Source organism: Phaethon aethereus, assembly GCF_964289735.1.
Source record: "Phaethon aethereus genome assembly, chromosome: 5".
NCBI lineage: Eukaryota > Metazoa > Chordata > Aves > Phaethontiformes > Phaethontidae > Phaethon > Phaethon aethereus.
The window spans coordinates 43,338,998-43,359,951 of record NC_138579.1 but is presented as its reverse complement, the minus strand read 5'-3'; the positions used below and the strand labels follow the sequence as shown (position 1 = coordinate 43,359,951).

Below are 20,954 nucleotides of genomic sequence, written 5' to 3'. Positions count from 1 at the left end.
ACCAAAAGGGCGGCGGCGGGGACGGGGCGGGCAGGGCCTCCCCGCGGCGCGGCTCGGCTCGCTCCTCCCCTCAGCGCCGAGGCGGAGCGGGGCGGTGGCGGCGGGTGGGCAGGCGGGCGGGCGAGCGAGGGAGGGAGCGGGCGTGCTCAGCGCGCCCCCATGGCCCTGGCGCCGGGTCAGCGGGAACGGTAGCCGGCTCTGGCTATCGTCGCGGGTGAGTCAGAGCTGCCCGCGGAGGGCGGGCTGGACATGAGCCTCGCCGACGGGCTCCGAGCAGCGGCCGGAGACTGAGCCACAAAGAAGTTTCCCCGGCGGCGGCGGCGCGGCGCTTCCCCCATGCACGCCCCCGGCCGTCGGCCCTGGGGCGCTGCCCGGCACTCGCCCGGCGCCGACCCCGCCATGGAGCCCCGCGCGGGGCTGCACAGCAGCCCAGACCTCAGCCGGGCCACGCGGCTGAGCGTGGGGGAGCTCCGCTCTCTTTTCGAGGCTCGCTGCGCCGCAGTCGCCGCCGCCGCCGCCCGGCAGCTGCCCGACCCGGCGAAGAGGGGCTGCCGGCCCCCCAACGGGGTGCTGCCGCCCGTCATCCCCCGGCTCACCGTCACGGCCGAGGAGAGCGAGGAGGCGCAGGGCAGCCCCCAGGTGCAGCCGCCGCACTCCGAGAGCGGCTGGCTGAGGACGGACAACTCGCTGCACCTGCAGTCCCGCAGGCTTTCCACCTCCTCGCTCTCCTCCACCGGCTCCTCGTCCCTCCTGGAGGACTCGGAGGACGACGTGCTGAGCGACACGGAGGGCAGGAGCCAGGGCATCGTGCACCTGGAGCACGGCGAGGACACCAACCAGGTAGGGGGACGCGGGGGAGGGACTGGCGGGCGGCGCGGGCCGGGGACCGGCTAGGCGGGCCTGCTGGCTGCTCCCCGGGTGCCTGGGGGTCACCAGGCGCTCCCGTTTGGAGTGGAGTTTCCGTGACCCAACTCTACGCAAGCTCCGGGAAACTCCTGTCTCGGGGCCAGCAGCAGTGCGATACTGTGTGCAGGTTGCTGCGCCTGTTTGAAAAACGCTGCTGCACTTTTTAGAAGAGTCTAAAGCCCGGGCAGGTGTGCGGTGTTTCCTTTCTGCTGTGAAATTGTGCTTGATGTCCCAACGATATGGGGGGATGTGTTTTCATCGTAAGTGGGCTGGTTTTTTGTTTTGTGTTTTTTCCAGTCTCCTTTATCATATCGTCAAAATAAAAATTTTCCAAGCATTTACCAGCAGGTATTTTTTGTCTCTTCCAATCCTGGAGTCTGTGGCTGTCAATTTCTGAGCTGCTTCTTGCTGTGAGCATGACAGGAGATGGGGAGGAGCTTGGAATGGGTAGAATGCATGCTTTTGTCCATTCTGGCAGTAACACATTCTTCTCAGTAAATCCCCTCTGTAATTTGGCAGCTTTCATCCATGAAGTGTACTTTTAAAGGCATGTAGTTAGTTGCTTTTTCATGATCTTTAATATATATTTGCCTGATTCCTTATAATAGAGCTTCTTGGGGTTTTGTAACTGAAATACGTTGCTTTAGTGAATTCCCCCTCCTACCTTTATTGAGACCAAAACCTAAATTGTTGTTCTGCTGCTAGCTCATTGGCACCAAGTTGATTTCAAGCAGAACGTGTGTTTTGAAAGAATGTATAAGCAAGAAGTAATGCAACTTGTAGGTGATACCTCCAGCTGGACTTTTCTCATGGTAATTGTGGGTTTAACTACTTTAAAGGACACATAGTACAGGAGCTAAAATGCTGTATGCAATATTGGTTTTGTTTGCATCAACTTGTGGCCTGGTTTTGGAAAAAAAAAAAGGTGACTTGCACTTTGTCATATTGCGTATCAAGAAACTGATAATAATAATACTTAATTTGTACTTTTGATCCTGAGATAGAATCTGGCGTGTGGGGGAAACAGTTGCTACTGTCTTGCTGTTTGGCTTTCTTTTCTAAAATACATGCTATGCTAGTGGGGATTTTGTGTAAGTAGCAGAAGAATAGAAATTAACAGTGGAAAAGGGCTATTGGATCATTTGACTCAATATCCCTGCTATTGCAGTGGGCCTTATGCATGGCTAATACGGAACAAGAACTTGGTGGTAACACTTCAGCAATACGGAGAACTCTGACATGGCATTGTGACATCTGGTTAACTTGTCTCTGAACACAGGCAGAAGCAAAAACTATTCTTCAGGCAAGAAGCCATGTTGCCTTTAAGGTTTTGCTTCTGCGTTTCTGAATTCATTGGTATTGTATGCAATATTGAGTCTTAACTCATTCATTAGAACACTGTGCTTTAGATATAGGCATTATGACATGCCTGTATCTAAAACATACTGTGCAAGTGGATGTGAGTGGTATTACTTTTTTCTTGAAATTATATGAAGTCTTTAGGCACTGCGAAATTGGAAGAGGCCTTAGTCACCTTTTAATGACGAGAACAAAATTTTAAAAGTAAAGAAGGTCTTTAACAATGACGTATAGACAAACTAAAAATAGTTGTGTTATAAGTATTTCAAACTCCGAGACAATGTCCTATTCGTTTAGGTGTGTGGGAAATTGAGAACTTAAAATAGTATTACGAGAATTCAGTTTCTGGAAAAAGTTTTTGCAGGTTTCCCAAATTTAGTGCAGCTGCATGATTTTTTTAATGTCTCATTGGTAAAGTAAGTGTTCAGTCAACTGGTAAAATACTTATTAATGTATTTTTAATGGCCAAGTTACTTTTCCTCTACACTGCAGATATGGAAGATGGGGCAAACTGCCCACCAAGAGCCTGCATTCTGAGTGATGTTCTTTATCTTGTTACCACTTCTGTGTCAAGTCATTCTCCTGGAGAAACTGGTGGCTCATGGCTTAGACAGGTTTACTCTTCGCTGGGTGAGGAACTGGCTGGATGGCCGAGCCCAGAGAGTTGTGGTGAATGGCGTTAAATCCGGCTGGCGGCCGGTCACAAGCGGTGTTCCCCAGGGCTCGGTTCTGGGGCCGGTCTTAATTGAATATCTTTATTGACGATCTGAGTGAGGGAATTGAGTGCTCCCTCAGTGAGTTTGCAGATGACACCAAGTTGGGTGGGAGTGTTGATCTGCTGGAGGGTAGGAGGGCTCTGCAGAGGGATCTGGACAGGCTGGATTGATGGGCAGGGGCCAACTGTATGAGGTTTAATAAGGCCAAGTGCCGGGTCCTGCACTTCGGCCACAACAACCCCATGCAATGCTACAGGCTTGGGGAGGAGTGGCTAGAGAGCAGCCCGGCGGAAAGGGACCTGGGGGTGCTTGTTGACAGCCGGCTGAGCATGAGCCAGCAGTGTGCCCAGGTGGCCAAGAAGGCCAACAGCGTCCTGGCCTGTATCAGGAATAGTGTGGCCAGCAGGAGTAGGGAAGTGATTGTGCCCTGTACTCGGCACTGGTGAGGCTGCACCTTGAATACTGCGTTCAGTTTTGGGCCCCTCACTACAAGAAGGATGTTGAGGTGCTGGAGCGTGTCCAGAGAAGGGCAACGAAGCTGATGAGGGATCTGGAGCACAAGTCTTATGAGGAGCGGCTGAGGGAACGGGGGTTGTTTAGTCTGGAGAAGAGGAGGCTGAGAGGAGACCTCATCGCTCTCTACAACTACCTGAAAGGAGGTTGTGGCGACGAGGGTGTTGGTCTCTTCTCCCAAGTAACTAGTGATAGGACAAGAGGAAATGGCCTCAAGTTGCACCAGCGGAGGTTTAGATTGGATATTAGGAAAAATTTCTTCACTGAGAGGGTGGTCAGGCATTGGAACAGGCTGCCCAGGGAGGTGGTGGAGTCGCCATCTCTGGAAGTGTTCAAAAAACGTGTGGACGTGGCGCTTCAGGACATGGTTTAGGGGACATGGTGACGCTGGATTAATGGTTGGACTTGATGATCTTAAAGGTCCTTTCCAACCTAGTGATTCTGTGATTCTGTGAAGTTGGCAAACGAGAGCTGGGACTGGTACCTAGGACTCTCAAACAGCAGAACCAAGTATTGCCAACTTTATGACGCCACCGAATAAATTAAATGGCCAAATCTTTTATCTGCTTAATGCATGCTGATGTTGTTCATCCCTCCTTTCCTTGCTGCATTACCCACCAAGAGCTCCAATCCCGGGAATCTGCCGTTTTCCCTGTGGTCAGGCACACTACCCTTCATCTCGGGTGGATGCACTGTGTGGTTCCTGATACCCGGAGGTGACCAGGACAGCCTTGTTCTTGTGTTCGATGTCTTTCAGTACTGGACAATGCTGTGATACTAGCAATCCCTATGCTCAGCTCCCCAGTCTTTACAAGACACTGTTTCTTTAGAGAAGCAGTGAGTACATACCATGTCAGAGTGGAAGTCTCTGCTTTGACCCTCTATGGGTTCAACTTTACAGGATGTGTCCTTTCTACTAATTAATCTTGAGGCAGGATGAATAAGTGTGTTCTAGAATGGAAGGGTGTGGGTTCAAGGCAGGCATGTACATGTGAAAATAACTAGAAATTTTAGGATGACCCTAATTGAATGGTTTTCTATTTTGAAGATTCTATTTAAAAGCAAATTGGCACATTTCGTTCATATTTATTGGTTTTAGTGTATGTGTTTTAATAGATGAAGGCTTGTGCTCAGAGTGGAACACAAAGGATAAAGACTTTTCTGAAGGAAACTGAAATCAGAGGTGAGCCAAACTTGGTGTTCCCTAATTCATGGGAAACTGTGACATTTTGAAATTTGCCTTGTATTGGAATTTCCATAGACTTTTCTTTGGAAATGTTAGAAATTAATTTGGAGCCTGGCACCTTATGACTAAGCTCAGACCAGCGCTCAGAGCACTTCTGGACCATCAAGTCTACCAGCTTCCCAGTGACTAGCAGGGACCTTGGAAACTTGCCCAAGTCTTCAACCGTGCGAGTAAAAGTTCTGATAATGTTCCTGTTATCAGGGCTTCAAGGCTTCCATCTGCAGACCCAGGAACTTGAGACCTTAAGCTGAAGAAGGCCCTCCCAGGCCTCTCAGCTGGAGGCCTCTACTGTTGACCTAGAAATCAAGACTCAGTTGGGTCTTTGAAATATTGCGAGCTCTCAAGCTACCTGTGCAGGCCTCTGTGTGAGAGAGCGGAAACTCTGGAGCCCTTCTTCTCTGTACAGGGCTTGCCACTCGAGTTATCAGGCCTTAAATCTTGGGATGGTAAGCCTGGGAGTGCTGTCCCCAGCTTGGAGGACGGGTCTTCCTGGCAGCTCACTAGGTGAACAGAGAGTCCTCCAAGAGGATGAGTGATTCAGCTGAACGCTTCACAGAGCGTTCTGGGTTGGATGAATCGGCACATCATGACAACGTTAAATTTTTGTTTCTTGTTGCGCACAGTATGTGGGCATGTCCCTGGAGCCCTAGGGCCTCTGTTGGGGGAGTGAATACCTTGGGACTGATGACTGATGATTACTGTATAGTTCCAGCCTGGCTCAGCAGGGACAAAATGCCGTTTGCATCTAGGCAGGCCCACCTTTGAGAGAAGCTTAGTGGGTAAGTGTTCCAGTTCCTCAGCACAAGTTCTGCATTTCATTTTGCAGTAACTAACATGCTTTGGAAACTGGACTGCCCAGACTTTCCTGGAGGAAGACCCCTCCAGCAATGAAAGTGTTAAGTGTGAGAGAAGCCTGTTCTGCTGCTGTCCTGCTAGCTGAACTTGTGGTTCTGTGAAAACCAATTGCTCATAGCTGTGTTAATGCAATTTGCATAACACCATAGCTGGAGCTTCACAAATCTTGGCAGTTAACTTAATCAAAAATTATTGATTATTTTTGAAATAACCAATAGACAGAATAGATTTTACCCTATGACAGCAGTTAACTTTCCTGCTTTCCCTTGCATTTAAATGGGAAGCGTGCTTTTCTACCCTTGCTTTATGCCATCTGGGAAGTGTATATACACAGTTGAATCTTGCAGTGAAAGCACCAGTGGTCCATTTATAGTAATAGAGATAGTGAAAGAGTTACATATTTTTGTCTTCACTTTGTGGTGAGCAATTTTAAGAAATATGTAACTCTGGTTAGCACCTTCTTTGCTGGGACAGAGACTTTAAAAAGTGGTTTTCACAGAGAATAAACACCATGATAATGTGCAGCAGCCTCTTGTCCCCTTTGCAGGAGAATGTTATTTACTAGATAGAAACATGCCAAATAAATCTACTCGTTCTCATAACTTGTGACCTGTCATTCCAAATTCCTAGATCTGTAACCATGAGAACAGCTGACAGCTTGCTAGAGAAAAAGCAGTTCAGTTCCTGCTTGCAGTGATACCAGTCCAGAAACTTTGGGGGATAGCCATTAGTGAAGCTTATTTGGTTTCACTGATCTTCTCATCATTATTTTTCATAATACCAAGCACCGTAAAATGGACAAACCTATGGCGAGGCACACACACTTAATAAATAGAGACCAAAAGTTTCAACTACTTCAGCTCAGGGGTGGGTTACATAAGCTAATGCAGTAGAATAGAATTGTTATTTTTAAATGAAGAATGGGAATGAAGGGATGACATAAGTAAGACTGTTAATGGGTTTTTAGCCTACTTTCCAAAGGAAAGAAAGCTTGTGTAATCACTCTATCAATTCCATTTTAACAACTTTAAGTTGTTGTTGTTGGTTTTTTTTTTTAAGATTTGAGCCAAATTTGGCAGTGGGATAGACATCTCAAAGTTTCTTCAAGAGCTCTTTAAAGTTCCACAAAGATCAGCTTCTGGGTGGAGGAGAGGAAACCAAAATAAGTGCGTACCTTTTCTCAGGGGGAGAAGGTACAGGATGAGTTCAACAGTTGCCTTCTGTTTCACTTGTTAACGAGTGAATTGGCATGTGCATACTGGCTAGTTGATCAGTGCTTATGTGCTTGTGCCAGCTGCGGCAGGTAGTGCCTCTTGTCCTGAGGGTGATTAGGAGAAAGTATGGGAGAATACAGTGCTGTGGGCTGGTGAGGTTAGGGAATGTGGAAGGCACTAGTTGAGGGACAGGGGAGGAAATTGAAGAAATTGTGGGGAGATGTGGAAATGTGAGAGAGAGGAGTTTTTTTGGCACAAGCTTATAAGAAGACAGTGACAAGCTGTAGTTAATCTGATAAGGATGCTGGACAGTAGACACCAGGTAGAGTAGAAACCAGGCTTCATTAGTTTGGTGCTCATGAAACAACTGCTTTTAATGGAATACATTTCATAGTTTGAAAAAAAAATGCAGATTTATAATGACAGTCCTGTATACTGAAATCTTTCTGTTATAGACTGAACAAATATGAGGTGAACAATAGTAGAGTTAAGTTCCACATTTCCATGTTGCACGGTTATTGGGCCAAAGCTCTGAATTGGGAGCCTTTTCTCAGTTTGAGGATGGTTTCTTCTCCACTGTGCACTCAAATTTTGGAGTATATCAAAACTTCAGTATCAGCAGTATCAGTTCTAGTGGTGACTTTTCATTAGTAATGTAGATTCTTGTCTGGGAGGAAATGAGTTAGGACTTACCAAATCAGTTGAGAGAGGCAATTAAATGTCCTATCAGTTAAGAGTTTCTCATCCTGGATATATCTGAAATGGTGACTTACAGGTTACAAGATTGTCCTCCTTTGAATCAATTTCCCTCTGATAGTTTTCACTTCTCGTATGTTAAAGGACATGTTGCTTGGGTCTATGGTTTAAAATTGGAAAAGATCTCTTACATTTTTTTTTTTTCTTATGGACCTGTTGGATTAGGTATGTTATGGAAGTTTCTCTATATGTGCACTTCTACAGTTCAAACCTTATCATGCTTATTACATCTGGAAAGAGGCAAAGAAAATAACAGCAGCTCCTCATCATCGGGTGATACATTCGTATTTAAAGGGGGCATACCTAAGCAGATTTTGCTTAGGCTGTCATTGACTCAGCAGAGTTGAAGATTTATTTGTGAAAACCCATGCCAGTCTGAAAAGGACTAAGGCTAGTGGCTGGAGCAATAGTTTGGAAATTTTGCATGTCTATGTATATTTTTGCGTTCTGACACTCTTACCGTATCAGACTAGTTTGAGGGTGAACTTTTTTTTAATTGAATGTAGACAAAAATAACCTCTCAGCTCACATCCAACACATTCCATTTATAATAAACCTTAAAGTGAGTAAGTTTGATTAAATGCTCAAAATGTGATGCAATTTAATACAGCTAATATTTCTGGAAGCTGAGAATGCACATCATATCTATGTGGTAGACAGCTGTTTTGTTTAGCAGTGACTGAGAGAAGAATTAAGGATCATCATACAGCATTTTGTGGTGATTACCTTTTCTGCAATCACATTTTATAGATAATCTTATCCTTGCACATCTTGGAAGGAAAAAGTGATCTTGTCTTATGTACAGCACCAGTAGAGTCACTGTCTCTCTCTCTTCTACCTTCTCTGTCAGCGTAGTTTTTGCAGAGAAAGGGGGCTGAGGCAGAAGGAATTGGCTTGTCAGTCCATGTTAATTTGGATCTTGCATAGCGTAGGTTTAGATTGCATTTTTAAGTGCTCTTCTCAATTTTCTCTACCAACAGAGCTGCTTCTAAAAAGCTCACAAGTTGGGCAAGATGGCATTGTCTGTCCATAGCATAGCATACCTGGGGGGGAAATACAATTTTAATAAAAGGCAAAAAAAAAAAAAATCTGAGTGAAAGCATAGGGAATGGGGAGAGGCTACCTGTTCATCTAGTGTCAGACTAGCAAACACATTGGTATATTGTTTCTAGTGCTTAACAGATCCATTCCTGTCAGTAATGGAGAATGCTTTCTGGAGTAACACATAGCCAGTAGCATTTGGGTGGGTTTTTGTGTTGACAAATGAGCTTCCCACAGGGATGAAATTTTCTTGCCGTTCCAAAACATGGAGGAGTGAGACTGATGCTATAGAAACCTACCCTGAACCCGTCAGGTGTGGCTACTGTTGCCTGTTATCAAACCATCTATTCCTTGGCAAGCTCAGGAAGAAGCTGGCCAAAGACCAAGTGGCAGCTCATTTGAAGCAGTAGCATAGAACTAGCATGATCCAGATCTAGAGCTTGGGAGAGAATCTCCAAGCCAGTTGGTGACTGTAGCAAGCATGACACAGACGCTGCTTTGTGGGAGCTTGGTGTTAATCCAGAATCCAGGAACACTGCTTATCTACAGGCTGAAATATCCAAGTAAGGTGGCACAGTGAATGCATTACCCCAGCCCACTGATACCACCTTTATTTTACTCATATTCAACTTCAATCTGCTATTCTTCATCAGCCTTCTGACATCATCTATACCTGAGCCACATTGATAACAGAGGTGTGGTTACAGGTGATAAAGAATAGGTAAAGATACATGTTATGTGTGCATGTAACTGGCACTGAAATGTGTATGATTCATCAGTCCACCAAATGATTACCTGTTTAACAGGAAGCTGGGATGTTGCAGAACTGTGTGAGTAAGAAAGCTAGTGGCAATGGCACAGCTCGCTTGTGATGTATCAGAAGAGAGTGCAAACTTCTGTAGTCTTCATACAACTTTCATACGATAAGAGTAATACCTCTTGGCAAAGTACATTGAACACTGCATAGAAGGAGGATGCCTTTGTTTTCCAGTGATGGTAGGAAATCATCATTCATTGTCAATATAACTGATTCTATCCCCTGGTCTCTACCACATCCTGACATAAAATGATCCAGTCTTAGCTATAGCTGCCTTGACTGCTCTGAGCTGCTACAGAGAACACAGTGTTCTTTGTGTCTTAGTTTTTTTCAAGCAGCTCCATATAGTTGACAACACTGCAGTGGTTCTTATCGGTGATGTTCACTGTGGACAGCGTGTTAATTTCTGTGCTCTACTTTCTTTGCTTCCTGTGGTGGAGTGCTGAATCAAATGTAGGTTTCTACTTCATACCTCTGAGGTGCTGGTGCTCCTCAAAGTCTGTATGTACTGCACACCAGTGATTGATGGAGCTCAGTTGTGAAGGGTGCGGTCAGCCATCCCACTCTGCAGACTCAGGCGAGCTTGAGGAGGCTCAGCTGTGCACGAGGCAGCTGTGACCAAGGTTTTCCCAATGCAAGTGGGCCATCTCCCACAGGGCCTGAAGAACCTCTCCAAGGACAGCACTCCCTTGAGTGCCCTCTTTAGCATGGCCATGTTAAACGAACCAGACAGCTCTAGCTCACTCTACAGCACGTGCTTTGGAAAGGAAGGGACGATAAAACACTGCTGTCACATGTCAGCGCCTTCCACTACTGAAGCACGTTCAGATGCTCTGAAATCACCACCTCTCCTGAAGATCTTCAAAGATCCCCCGAGCGTGTGGCACAGGTAGTGGTTTTCTCTTGTGCTTTCAGATGACCAGTCTTATGGGCAGACACACTGCAACAGGAAGCTGCGTGATTCTGATGCAGGCTAGTCAAGAGCAAAACTTTGGAGATGAGGGAGGTAAAAGGGTTGTGATAGGTACAGGACACATACAGGCAAATGGGAGGGGAGTGATTGGGACTGCCACTGGAAATGCGAGGGGAAAGACTAGACAGAAGATCAAAACTTAATGGGCAAGCAGACTATTGCTTTAAAAAATGACGAAAATGCATTCTAAAAAAACCAAAAACAAACCACATCAGGAGAATGTGAGACAGTTATATTAAGAAATCATCATTCAGTCAAGCGTTGAAATACATGAAATAAAAGAACTAAAGCGACTGCAGTGTGGGCATATTAATATTCTACATAAGCAGCTGTTTTATATTTCACATCCACTCAAAGGACAAGTTACATAGTGACTGATGCTATGTGTTGCAGGACCTCTGTTTCTTCATAGATAGGTATGCGAAAAATCGGGCAGATAACGGGAAGAGAAAGACTGACTTTCTGATTTTAATGCTGCTGAATGCTGATCTGGAGAACTGCTTGCCTTTCATGGTGTTCCTGGGAGAGACTAGGCAAGCTATTTATGCAGACTTTCGCTGCAGACAAATATTAATTGTATTTTTCTCATTCTCCTGTTGACTGACTTAAGAGTATGGGTCTTATTAGCAGAAGTGCTGAATGTTTGTACCTGCAACTGAAGGTAATGGGAGCTGTTCTACAGTTTTGTATAACTGTATCAGGTATCAGGCAAAGCAAAAATCAACACCTCAGTTTGGGCTTTCAAAATCAGTAGTTTTTTTCATATTAACTATCTTTCCTTCAGCGTTTTCCTTATAAACTATGAATAAAAAAGTTTGCGTAACAGAGGTTGTGAAAACAAATTCATTAAAATTTGGAAAGCACTCTACTACTGCAGTGATGGTTGTCTTAGAAGTACCACACAAAACTCAGTAACTATGTTTACAGTAGATTTCCAGTAAGTGGAGTAGAAATGGTAAAGCCAATGAGGACAGAATAAAAAAAAGCAGCTGCTTTTTATAGAGTCAGGAATTGTTTGTTTACACTGAATGAATAGGAACTACAATATGTGATTATATAATTAAAGACTATATCACAAGCTATGCAGAAGAGAGTAAGCATTGACATAAAGAGAATAACTTCAGATTGCACAGAAAACTTAATTTCTGAAAATTTCTAACTTTTGAGCGTTCAGTTTTGCCTTTAAGCCTTTATTAACGTTCCAGTGCAAACATGATTCTCGGAGCATCTGAACGTGCTTCAGTAGTGGAAGGCGCTGACATGTGACAGCAGTGTTTTATCGTCCCTTCCTTTCCAAAGCACGTGCTGTAGAGTGAGCTAGAGCTGTCTGGTTCGTTTAACATGGCCATGCTAAAGAGGGCACTCAAGGGAGTGCTGTCCTTGGAGAGATTCTTCAGGCCCTGTGGGAGATGGCCCACTTGCATTGGGAAAATCTTGGTCACAGCTGCCTCGTGCACAGCTGAGCCTCCTCAAGCTCGCCTGAGTCTGCAGAGTGGGATGGCTGACCGCACCCTTCACAGCTGAGCTCCATCAGTTCCTGGTGTGTGCTGTGCCCAGCAATCTCCACAAAAGGTAACTGCTAAAGACTAACAAGTGTCTACTGCAAATCAACCTGAGGTTCTTACAATTTGCCAGATGTGGTCAGGTTGACTTCTGCTTCTTCCATGGCCTGGTCCTGCTTTGAAAACTCTCCTGTTGCCAAATTTCAGGCTCCTTCCTCAAAGTTCAAGGTTAAAAAGCTTTTCAGATTCATCAATTACAAAATTCATCAGAAGTTTTGTAATGGAATTAAGATCTATCTTTTTCTAGCCTTGGAAACAGTTGAGGTTTTGTTGGAATTGTTCAGTCTGAAGCAAACAGTTTTTGCGCTTCTTTGAGGTCAGTAGCATAGAGCAGTTCTCAGGAGGATGAGACACCCAGAAGCAGAAAGACTTTTTGTGCATTGGTGCTTTAGTGGCTCTACAGGAAATCTGGGGTTTGAGACCCTGATCTCAAAGAGGCAGAGCTAGAGCAAGTCTTGAAAGGTGGCCTCTTTTTTTTTTTCTCCGTTGCTGTATGCTTATGTGATGCTGTGATAGAAAGGATAAAAATCTGTGTGAACAGCGTTTGTGTGTGCAGATTGGCTGTTTGTTATCTTTTGCGGGGTTTGAGTGGGTTGTTGGCTAAGTGCACTTGACCTGAATGTTCTGATCATGATAAGCTCTGCTTGCTGTGGGCTCCTGCCTCAGCCGTTCCCACCCATGCGCGTTCTGTAGGAACAGTGGCGCCAGTTCCACAAAGGGTCAGCGTTGTTCAGAGGAGAATGTAATCTGAAAAAACTAGGAAACCTTCCTACGCTCCAGCTTTCACTTTTCATAGTGCAAATTGCTGAGTGTCAGAATTTTGGGCTGATAATTGGATATAATTTGTATTGTCTTGCTCTGTGGAACTTAGATAAGGAACTTTTTTGCCTTATTTGTACTAACCCAGAAGGAGTAAGCAATTAAATCCCAAGGTACTAATTTCAGCACAGATCGTGCCTTTCTGTTGAAAATCCTATGAGAGGATTTTAAAGTGGAGATTCCCAACTTCCAGGTGCTTTGGCCTATCACTTGCTCATGATGCCATGAGCACCATGGCTACCAAAAGCATTCAGTAGAAGAAAATAATAAAGCCTTATTTAAAATATGTTAGGAAGAAGTGAGTCTCTGGAGTTCTCTCTGACCTAATGATCTGCATGCATTTGGGTACTAATCAGGCCCCTGTAACAGTTTCATGACGTGTTTTCCCAAGGTTTATGGCAGTACCAAAGAGAGTACATGACTGAGTGCCTTCAGCAATGAGACCAGGGAGGGAGGAAGTCCTGTGCTGTCCAGTAGCTTTGTGCTTGTTAATCCCTATGCCAAAAGTCTGCAAGTCTTTTTCTAGCAGTAGGACTGGCTGATGTTCTGAGCATGGTTTCCCCTTCCAACATTCAAACTGGAGTGAAAACTAATGATCTTTTTTCCATTCCTGTTCATCTGTTTGGATTTTCTGTATAATCTCTAGAAATGTATCCTCTCCCATTGCTATAGCTGTGCGTCTTGATCCCAGTTTGCCCTTTCAGTCCTCTGATTGTATAGGCAGCAATCCTGTCTGCGACAGGGGATGGCTATAGAATGAATGTAGTCAAGTCGCCAATTTTCTTTTTACATTGCGCTTCTCAAGAAAAAGAGCAGACAGGGCAGCAAAATCAGGCTTGGCTTGTGAAGTAATTTCTCTGCTGTGTGCAGCATAAGCCATAAACCACCTGCAAATGACATTTCAAATGTCTGTCTTGTCTTTGTCTGCTGAGCCTTGGTGTATTGATGTTGGTCACTCTGGGGTTCTGTTACCTATGTCCAATCTGGCATAGAAGCTGCTGCTTGCTCCATATTTTAGGAGGCTGGTGTAGGTGGTTGTGCAAGATACGGGAGTGTGGCTTTCAGTTCTGTTGCTAGGATCCAACAGTATGAAATTCTTCTAAGTTTTATGGGGTTTTTTGGTCTCTCTTACTATGAGATAAAAGTTCTGGTGGATAAATGGTCTACGTATAAACTACACACTGTTTATTTTTAGGTGGGTTTGCATTTTAATAGTTGGCAATTGATGTTTGTGCTTCTAAAAAGGTGGGATCTACGGGATCTTGACTGTAAACACATTTGTTTACCTTCAGAGAAGAGGAAACATACTCTGTACAACACATTCACTATTGTTCGAACACCCACAACTCTTCAGGAAGGCAGATGCCTTGTTTCAGTTTCAGTCTTTCGTTGAGTCACTCCTGCTTATGTAAGGTCTGAATTTTACTTTCTTAAGGCTACGGTATGGAAATTAAAATCTTAAATAATCCCTTGTCTGCCGGGACTACCTGCTTCTGATACAGAGGAGGAATTCAACTTGCCTTTCGTGTGTTGTTCTGTTAACAGAAATTCTCTTTTGATCCTGTAGTTTTGCCTAAGGGAGAAGTCATCTTTTCTCTGGATTCCTTACATAGTTCCTAGTGCCGACTTGGGGCAGGAGGAGTTTATCTAATCTTAGGTTTGCTCCAAAACCAAACAACTATCTCTTGACCCAGAAGGCCCTCTCATTCCTATAGGGGAAGTTGAAGCATTCCTGTTTCCACTTAATTCTGGATTACTCCATCATTGCCATGTTCCATTTGTGGGCTCCCATGCTGTCTGGGGCACTGGCCTTGCTTGTTCTGTTCTGATGCTAACACAAATAGGAGCGTGTTTTTTGTGTGTGTGGTGTTTTTTTTGTTGTTGTTTGTTTGTTTTTTTAAATCCTTTCAGCACAGTGGTTTGGAATAATCTCACAGTTACTATGTTAAAGCTCAGAGTTATTAAAGTGGTTGCTGAAGGATGTGGCTTTCCCCTAGGTAAATACCACACCCCACTAAATAACAGTGCCTATCGCATGTTGACACTTGCATTCCATTGCAAAAGGTGGGCCGTATTTGAACAGTGGTGTACGTGATAGGTGAAGCAGTAACTGCTTATGCTTCTTTAGAGACAAATGGAGGTGTGAGTTTGGAGGAGACAAAGGAGGAGAGGAGGGACGGAGTACTGGACTTTGTCTTGTGATAGAAGAGCAGATGGCAAACTGTTACCAGTGGATGTCTGATCTGTTTTTTACATGACATATTTTTAGACTCTAATAATCCTTTTCACTTAACACTATATTGCTGCTTATTTGAGTACTTGAATGCCTTATTCGAGTGCCTCTAATTTAGTTTATAAGCATTAATTACTTAAATTGTTCAACAGTCCTCTGAAGTGGAGCTATTACAGCCTGCAGTTGTGGGAACTGGAGCAGAGAAAGGGCATGTGTCTGGACTTAGATCCCATGCTGAGGGCAGTGGAGTTTGCTCAGATCTTTTGCAAACGGGTGTCCAACATTTTAGGATGTTAGAAGCTGAATTATCATGGTAGGAAAGAAAGAAAAAAAGTTATATGTAAGTACATTTTAAAAATAAATACCTGTCAGTAACCTCTTTATATGTATGTGCGTATGTATATGCATACAATAACTTCAGAAATCCTGATTTGCAGACAGGTGTTGGTGTGAATGATTTAATTTTTTAAATGAATATTTTAATACTTTTTAGGAAATGGAAATAAAGCATAGAAAGGGATCATGTAACTTTCCTCACTGTCCTGCAGGATGTAAGTACTTTCAGACAATGGATGATGAACTGTCTTGGTGCCTGTGACTAGAACTCCTTTAAAAGTATTGCAACTCATTGGCACTGGGATCAGCCCAGTTCTGTCTTGGTGGCAGGTCTCTGATATATATCTCTGATGTGACTGAGCTAGACCACGATTTTACAAGCATTTGCGAGGCTGTTTGAAAACTCACTGATACCCCTGGAAAGCCCTTTTCTGATATCTCACCTGAATGTTTTGTTTTTGTTGTAAATTAAAGCTATTTGTTCTTGTCCTTCCCAGTGGACATGGAGAACAATTGAGTACTCTTACAGTTATAAAAACTTGTGTACTAGAAGACAGTTGCCAGTCTTGCTCCTCTCAGGCTAAACAAACGCAATTCTTTCAGCCTCAGAAATATGATGCTTCTTTTTCATCCCTGTACTCTCCTCCATTTTGTCAAAACTTTCATGTAATAGTGACCAAAGTGGAGCATGATCATCACAGATAACCAGTAGGCTCTTAACCTTAACTCTATCCTTGTGGTTCCCATCATTTCCTACAGGAAAAAATTAATTATAGCACGATAGTCTTCCACTGTTACAGTGTTACATTCCTTTCAGGCAGAATCTCAAAGTTATACGGGATACAGCTTCTGGGACCCTTATATAAGTATACATTGAAAGCATGGTAAGCTTTCAACATGTGTTTGCTAATCTAAGCTGCTAGGGATAGGAAGAGAGGAGTCTTTGACCAGTTAATAAAGACAATTTTGCAATTTCTGTCTGATGGTAGCAGTTTGAGGCCAATGGGGAAGTGTAATAAAGGATAAGCATTAAAGTTTCCTTCATCTCTCTTTATCTGTTCAGTCTGGAGATTTTCCTGTGGCCGCTAAATCACTGGGGTATTATAAACTGGTGGTGAGCCTAGCCCTGAACTGGTGGGCAGTCAGGATACAGCTGTGTGCCTAGGTAACAGTCTGCACCACCTTAGCAAAAAAGATGAAGCACATGCTCAGCTTCCTTCCCAAGAGCCTGGAGTTGACTCAGGGGAGATTAGCTTCTTGAAGTTATTTCCTGGCTTGTTGCCAGAACACAGTATCTCTTGATGTTATGCAGAAACCACACCTGATTTAAATGGATTGGCACTTCTTGTGGTACGTTTGTATTTGAGGTTCATACACAGGTCATAAATGACATGTTTGTGCCTTAGCAAATTGTGCTTATGTTTTAGGGTTGAACCTATTTATTGGTCTATGTATAGAGAAGTGTGGATGTGTTTGGGTTTTCAATATTCCCAAATATCCATCCTGTTTGGAACTGGTAATTCAGTGCCCTACCTAATAGGATGTTAGGCTCATTTTTTCATGTAGAGTGTGTTGTCTTTCTAGATGTCCCTTTCTCATGACTGGTGATATCAATCAGTGACCCATGGCAAGCAGAGGATAGATGGAGGATGAATGGAGGAGAATTCTCAAATTGCCAAACTGTGGCATAGGAAGTTTCTAAAGACTTAAACTGCAGTTGTTTTGGAGGTTAAGAAAGATTTCTTTCCTTCTGCCACACCATCTGCTAAAGCGATGCTTGATTTACCGCAAAATTGTTCTGGATGATGGACAGTCTGGATAAATCTCAAATGTCTGGGCTTGGAAAGTGAGTCAACTTTCCTATAGTGAGGAACTTTCCATTTACTTCTTGGATAATAACATTTTGACTTCCAGCAAGACTGGTGTTCTGGCCGAACCCTGGTAGGGGCAGAACCTCTTTGGTTCACTTTTCCCGAGTTCAGTAGGGACAGGTGGCAGAGCTCCATCCTGTTAGAGAACCGGTGTCTTTCAGAGCAGAGCACAAGCTGTAAAGGTAGAGATAATGGCCATGTTTAATGCCTGCTATCAAAGGTGGACGTTTCGGTATCCCTTAGAACAGAAAATGTTGATTCTTACTAAAATAAAATGTGTCTTTCAGTCAACAGTATTGTCTTTTACAACATCTCAGTGAGAAAAGTGAAGGAAACCCTTGGGACAGTGCAGCTTTAAAGCCATCTAGTTCCTTGGCTATTTTGGCTTTTGGCCTGGGGAGAACATAAAGCTGTAGGTATTTCACTTGATCAGAAGCAAAATGCCAACGTTGATTCCTGCAGAATAGCCAGCAGAGTGCAGCTCTTGATGCTGTTTGCAGAAAGGCAAGCAATGCTTTGACTTCTTTGCAATTTTCCTCTGATTTGGAGATGAATTACAAGCAGAATCCAACTGTGGAGTGGGACATGTGATTTTGTGCTCCTAATAATTCAGTCCTATACCAACCATCCATTTCTCTTTTCTGCACTTCTTCCTTTAGTCCAGACATAATGAATATCCAACAAGCTTATCAAGTATCCTAAGAGCCAAAGAATGTATGCATCTCACTACACGGTGAGGCATGACAGAGGAGAAAACACAGGACCTGAGGCTTCTGTCTTGCAGCTCTGTTTCTGCTTATTGCATTAAGTGTTTCTCATGACTCTCAGGATGGGTTGGGCTAAATCTTCAGTGTGGTACAAACAGGAAATGAAAGCCCTGCAGTCAGAGGATACACCTGCCAAATGCTGGTTGAGCAGCTGTGGCCCTCACCCATGGTTGAGTGCAAAACCGGAAGCGTCAAGGGCTAAGTACAGGCTGAGCACTGTTTCTTCTCAAACCTTTGGAAGCCTGGATGGTGAAAGAGAGGGAGGGAGAGATGAAGGTGTAGTGACAGTTTGCCTGGCAGTCTGATGAGAGGTGCTGGTTAGGAAGTTGCTCGTGTAGCATGCAAACTGCCATTCTTTAGGAGTGTACGTTCTCCCTTGTTGTTCATCATCAGTCTTACAGCTCCAGCTGGCACTCAGACACCACAGGAAGATCAACTGTGTGACAAAGCAGCGAGTGTTAGTTCCCTTGGGGGAATGAAGCAGATACGAGGATGGTCAAGGTTCCCAAGGTGTCTGGCACATGGAGATTGCTCAGTGATTTCCTTGATCAGGGACGTGGTCATACTCTTTGTATTCCTTGAGTGACAGCTGACAGCATTTGAAGTAACACAGCTGCCCTGGCAGAAGGCCAGTTGCAGTGATTTGGACAAATTATCATTGACATTGGTTGGCATAGCACCTTTGACAGTCTGAAGAATGATGCTGTTGTGTATCAGGTCAGGGCACAGACTTTAAAGCAGGTGCTCAAATCTCCAGACTCTGGGCTGGGCTCCATCCATTGATGTAAGTTATCATAGAGCAATGTTTCAATTCTGGCCCTAAATACCTTTTCGTCTAGCCATCAACAATCACTATTGTGTGGACTAGTGTTTGTGTGCATCACTGCCCAGTGACAAGAGAAGATGAAATGTTGTAATAACGGGCTAAGTCAGTTGCTATAAAAGCCTCACCCTACCTTGGGAGCTGAATTGAGTGTTGCGCTCAAACTTAGTTATGAAGGTTCGTGTGAGTGTTTGCTTACATACTCTTGTTGGAGCTTGCTTGGGGAGCATTATTCTTGTTGACTTGCTCTTTCACCTCCCACCCATTGAGATCTTTGTCTCAATTTGTGATTCATGTCTGATTCAGCCAAGTGGGTAGTAGACTTGGCAGCAAGAATCGCCTTAGTTTCAGGATTCTAGAAACCTTTAATAAGGGGCAAAAGCACAGAAACTGGCTGCTGAAAGTATACATGCCTTACGTGACAAATTCAGGGATTTTGTTGTTGTTATTTCAGGTATTTTTGTTTTAGCTATGGGCAAATCTAGCACCTTGCTTCCTTACAGAGAGCCTTTGTGGATATTTAAGTTATAATTCTCCTAACAAATAAGGGAAAAATGGCATGTGTGCCTCATTTTCTCCATTGCAGTACAATGCCTTGTTAGGTCTTCTAAGTTTCTTCAAACACCAAATGATCCCAAGCTTAGGAGTTGTTATAGTCTGGACAATTAAAAAAAACAAGTCATGTAATTTTGATCAACTGCAATGAAAAGCTTTTACTAGCTGCTGAATCTGGATCTGACCAAGTCAACTGCCTGCCTCTTTCAGATCTGCAAAGATCACTAAGATCACACTAAGCCTCAAACTGAAAGAACTCAAAACCAGAATCCCTCAGTAGGCAAATTCTGTGACTGTAACCGGAAAGATACCATGTTGCTCAGCAACTCTCACTATCTTGTAATTTTTTTTTTCATATATAACATCACGCAAATCCCCAGATCTCTCCATGAGATGAAACCATATGCTTGGCTGTCCCAGAGCTACACTCCCTTGAAAAAATGAAATCGCTAATAATCTTTGAAGCTAGCTGCTATGAAGGTGCACCTATGGAAAACTCATTGGTTTGGGGTCAGTTACGCTGATAACTTGTGTTGATAGAATATTGTGATTTTGACTAAGCAGTAGATTCTTTATTAAAGTGTTTGTGCTTTTTTTTTAATAGGTTGTAATTATAGTGTTGTAGTTATTGATTACATTCTCACAGAGAGAGAAGCATATCTAATTACAGGGTAATTAAATTAAGCTAGTAATTGTCTTGGTGGTCTGCTCAAAATGATTTCTTATGGAAGCTTTTTATGGTAACAGCTGGTAGTGGCTGCAGTGAGGCAGACGAAAGCAAAGATTTTAATTAACTAAGCCTAGCCTGAACAAAAAATATGGTTAGTAGCTTCGGACCTACATTTAAGTTCTTTGTGCAGGTCCAGTATGTCAGGGTAAAGCCTGACATATTAATGTTTTATTAAAGTAAGGTAAATAAAACAGTCAAGGATTTTGTAGATAAAATTAACTCACAGGGTTTTAAAAACTTTTTACTGAGTTAAGTAAATGTATATACTATAAAAAGTAAAACTAAAACAATAATAAAACTGTAAAACCTACACAGAGTTTAGAAGGAACAAATATTAACAGAGGGCTATTTGCAGGACTAGACCCTACCATCTGCTCACACTGATACAACAGCTCTGTGAATAACCTAATGGACCTTATGAGGATTTGTTGTATCACTTGAAGACAGTAATATGGGTGCTAGTGTGTGACCCAGGAAGGAAGAAGGAAGAGAAAAAGGGGGCAAACAAAAATGACAGCAGAAAGGTGAGCCACTGGAGAATGACTAATACTGTGCATGGGTAAGTCATAACTGATACCCAGTTTAGTAATGCTTTAGTGTTAGCTTAGGGCCTGCTTGTAGAAGGGATTCCCAGGTGTTACTTTTCCAGTCACTATTGTTACGGTTACTGTGGAAGAGGCCAACACCCATCACCTTCTCGTGTGCTTCCTCATTTGGGCTGTGTTGTCTGAGATTGCCAGGCAAGGTATTGCTCAGTCCTTTTGAGTTTTGGGCACACGGCTCCTATGGAATTATTTTGAAACACATGTAGTAACTTTTTGATAATTATAGTTTTCTGTACTCATTGCAAGTCCCTGTGGAG

At 43.6% G+C, this 20,954-nt stretch overlaps 1 protein-coding gene across 1 annotated transcript in view; it reads left to right on the top strand.

Annotated features, from left to right (window-relative positions):
* Window positions 1–336: 336 nt before the first annotated feature.
* The window catches only part of ITPKA (inositol-trisphosphate 3-kinase A), a gene marked incomplete at both ends in the record, with an annotated part of 38,399 nt that continues 17,781 nt past the window's right edge, over window positions 337–20,954 (top strand). The window contains one exon of the mRNA XM_082000388.1: window positions 337–840. Coding sequence (XP_081856514.1) covers window positions 337–840 — 504 coding nt within the window. The remainder of the gene's footprint in view (window positions 841–20,954) is intronic.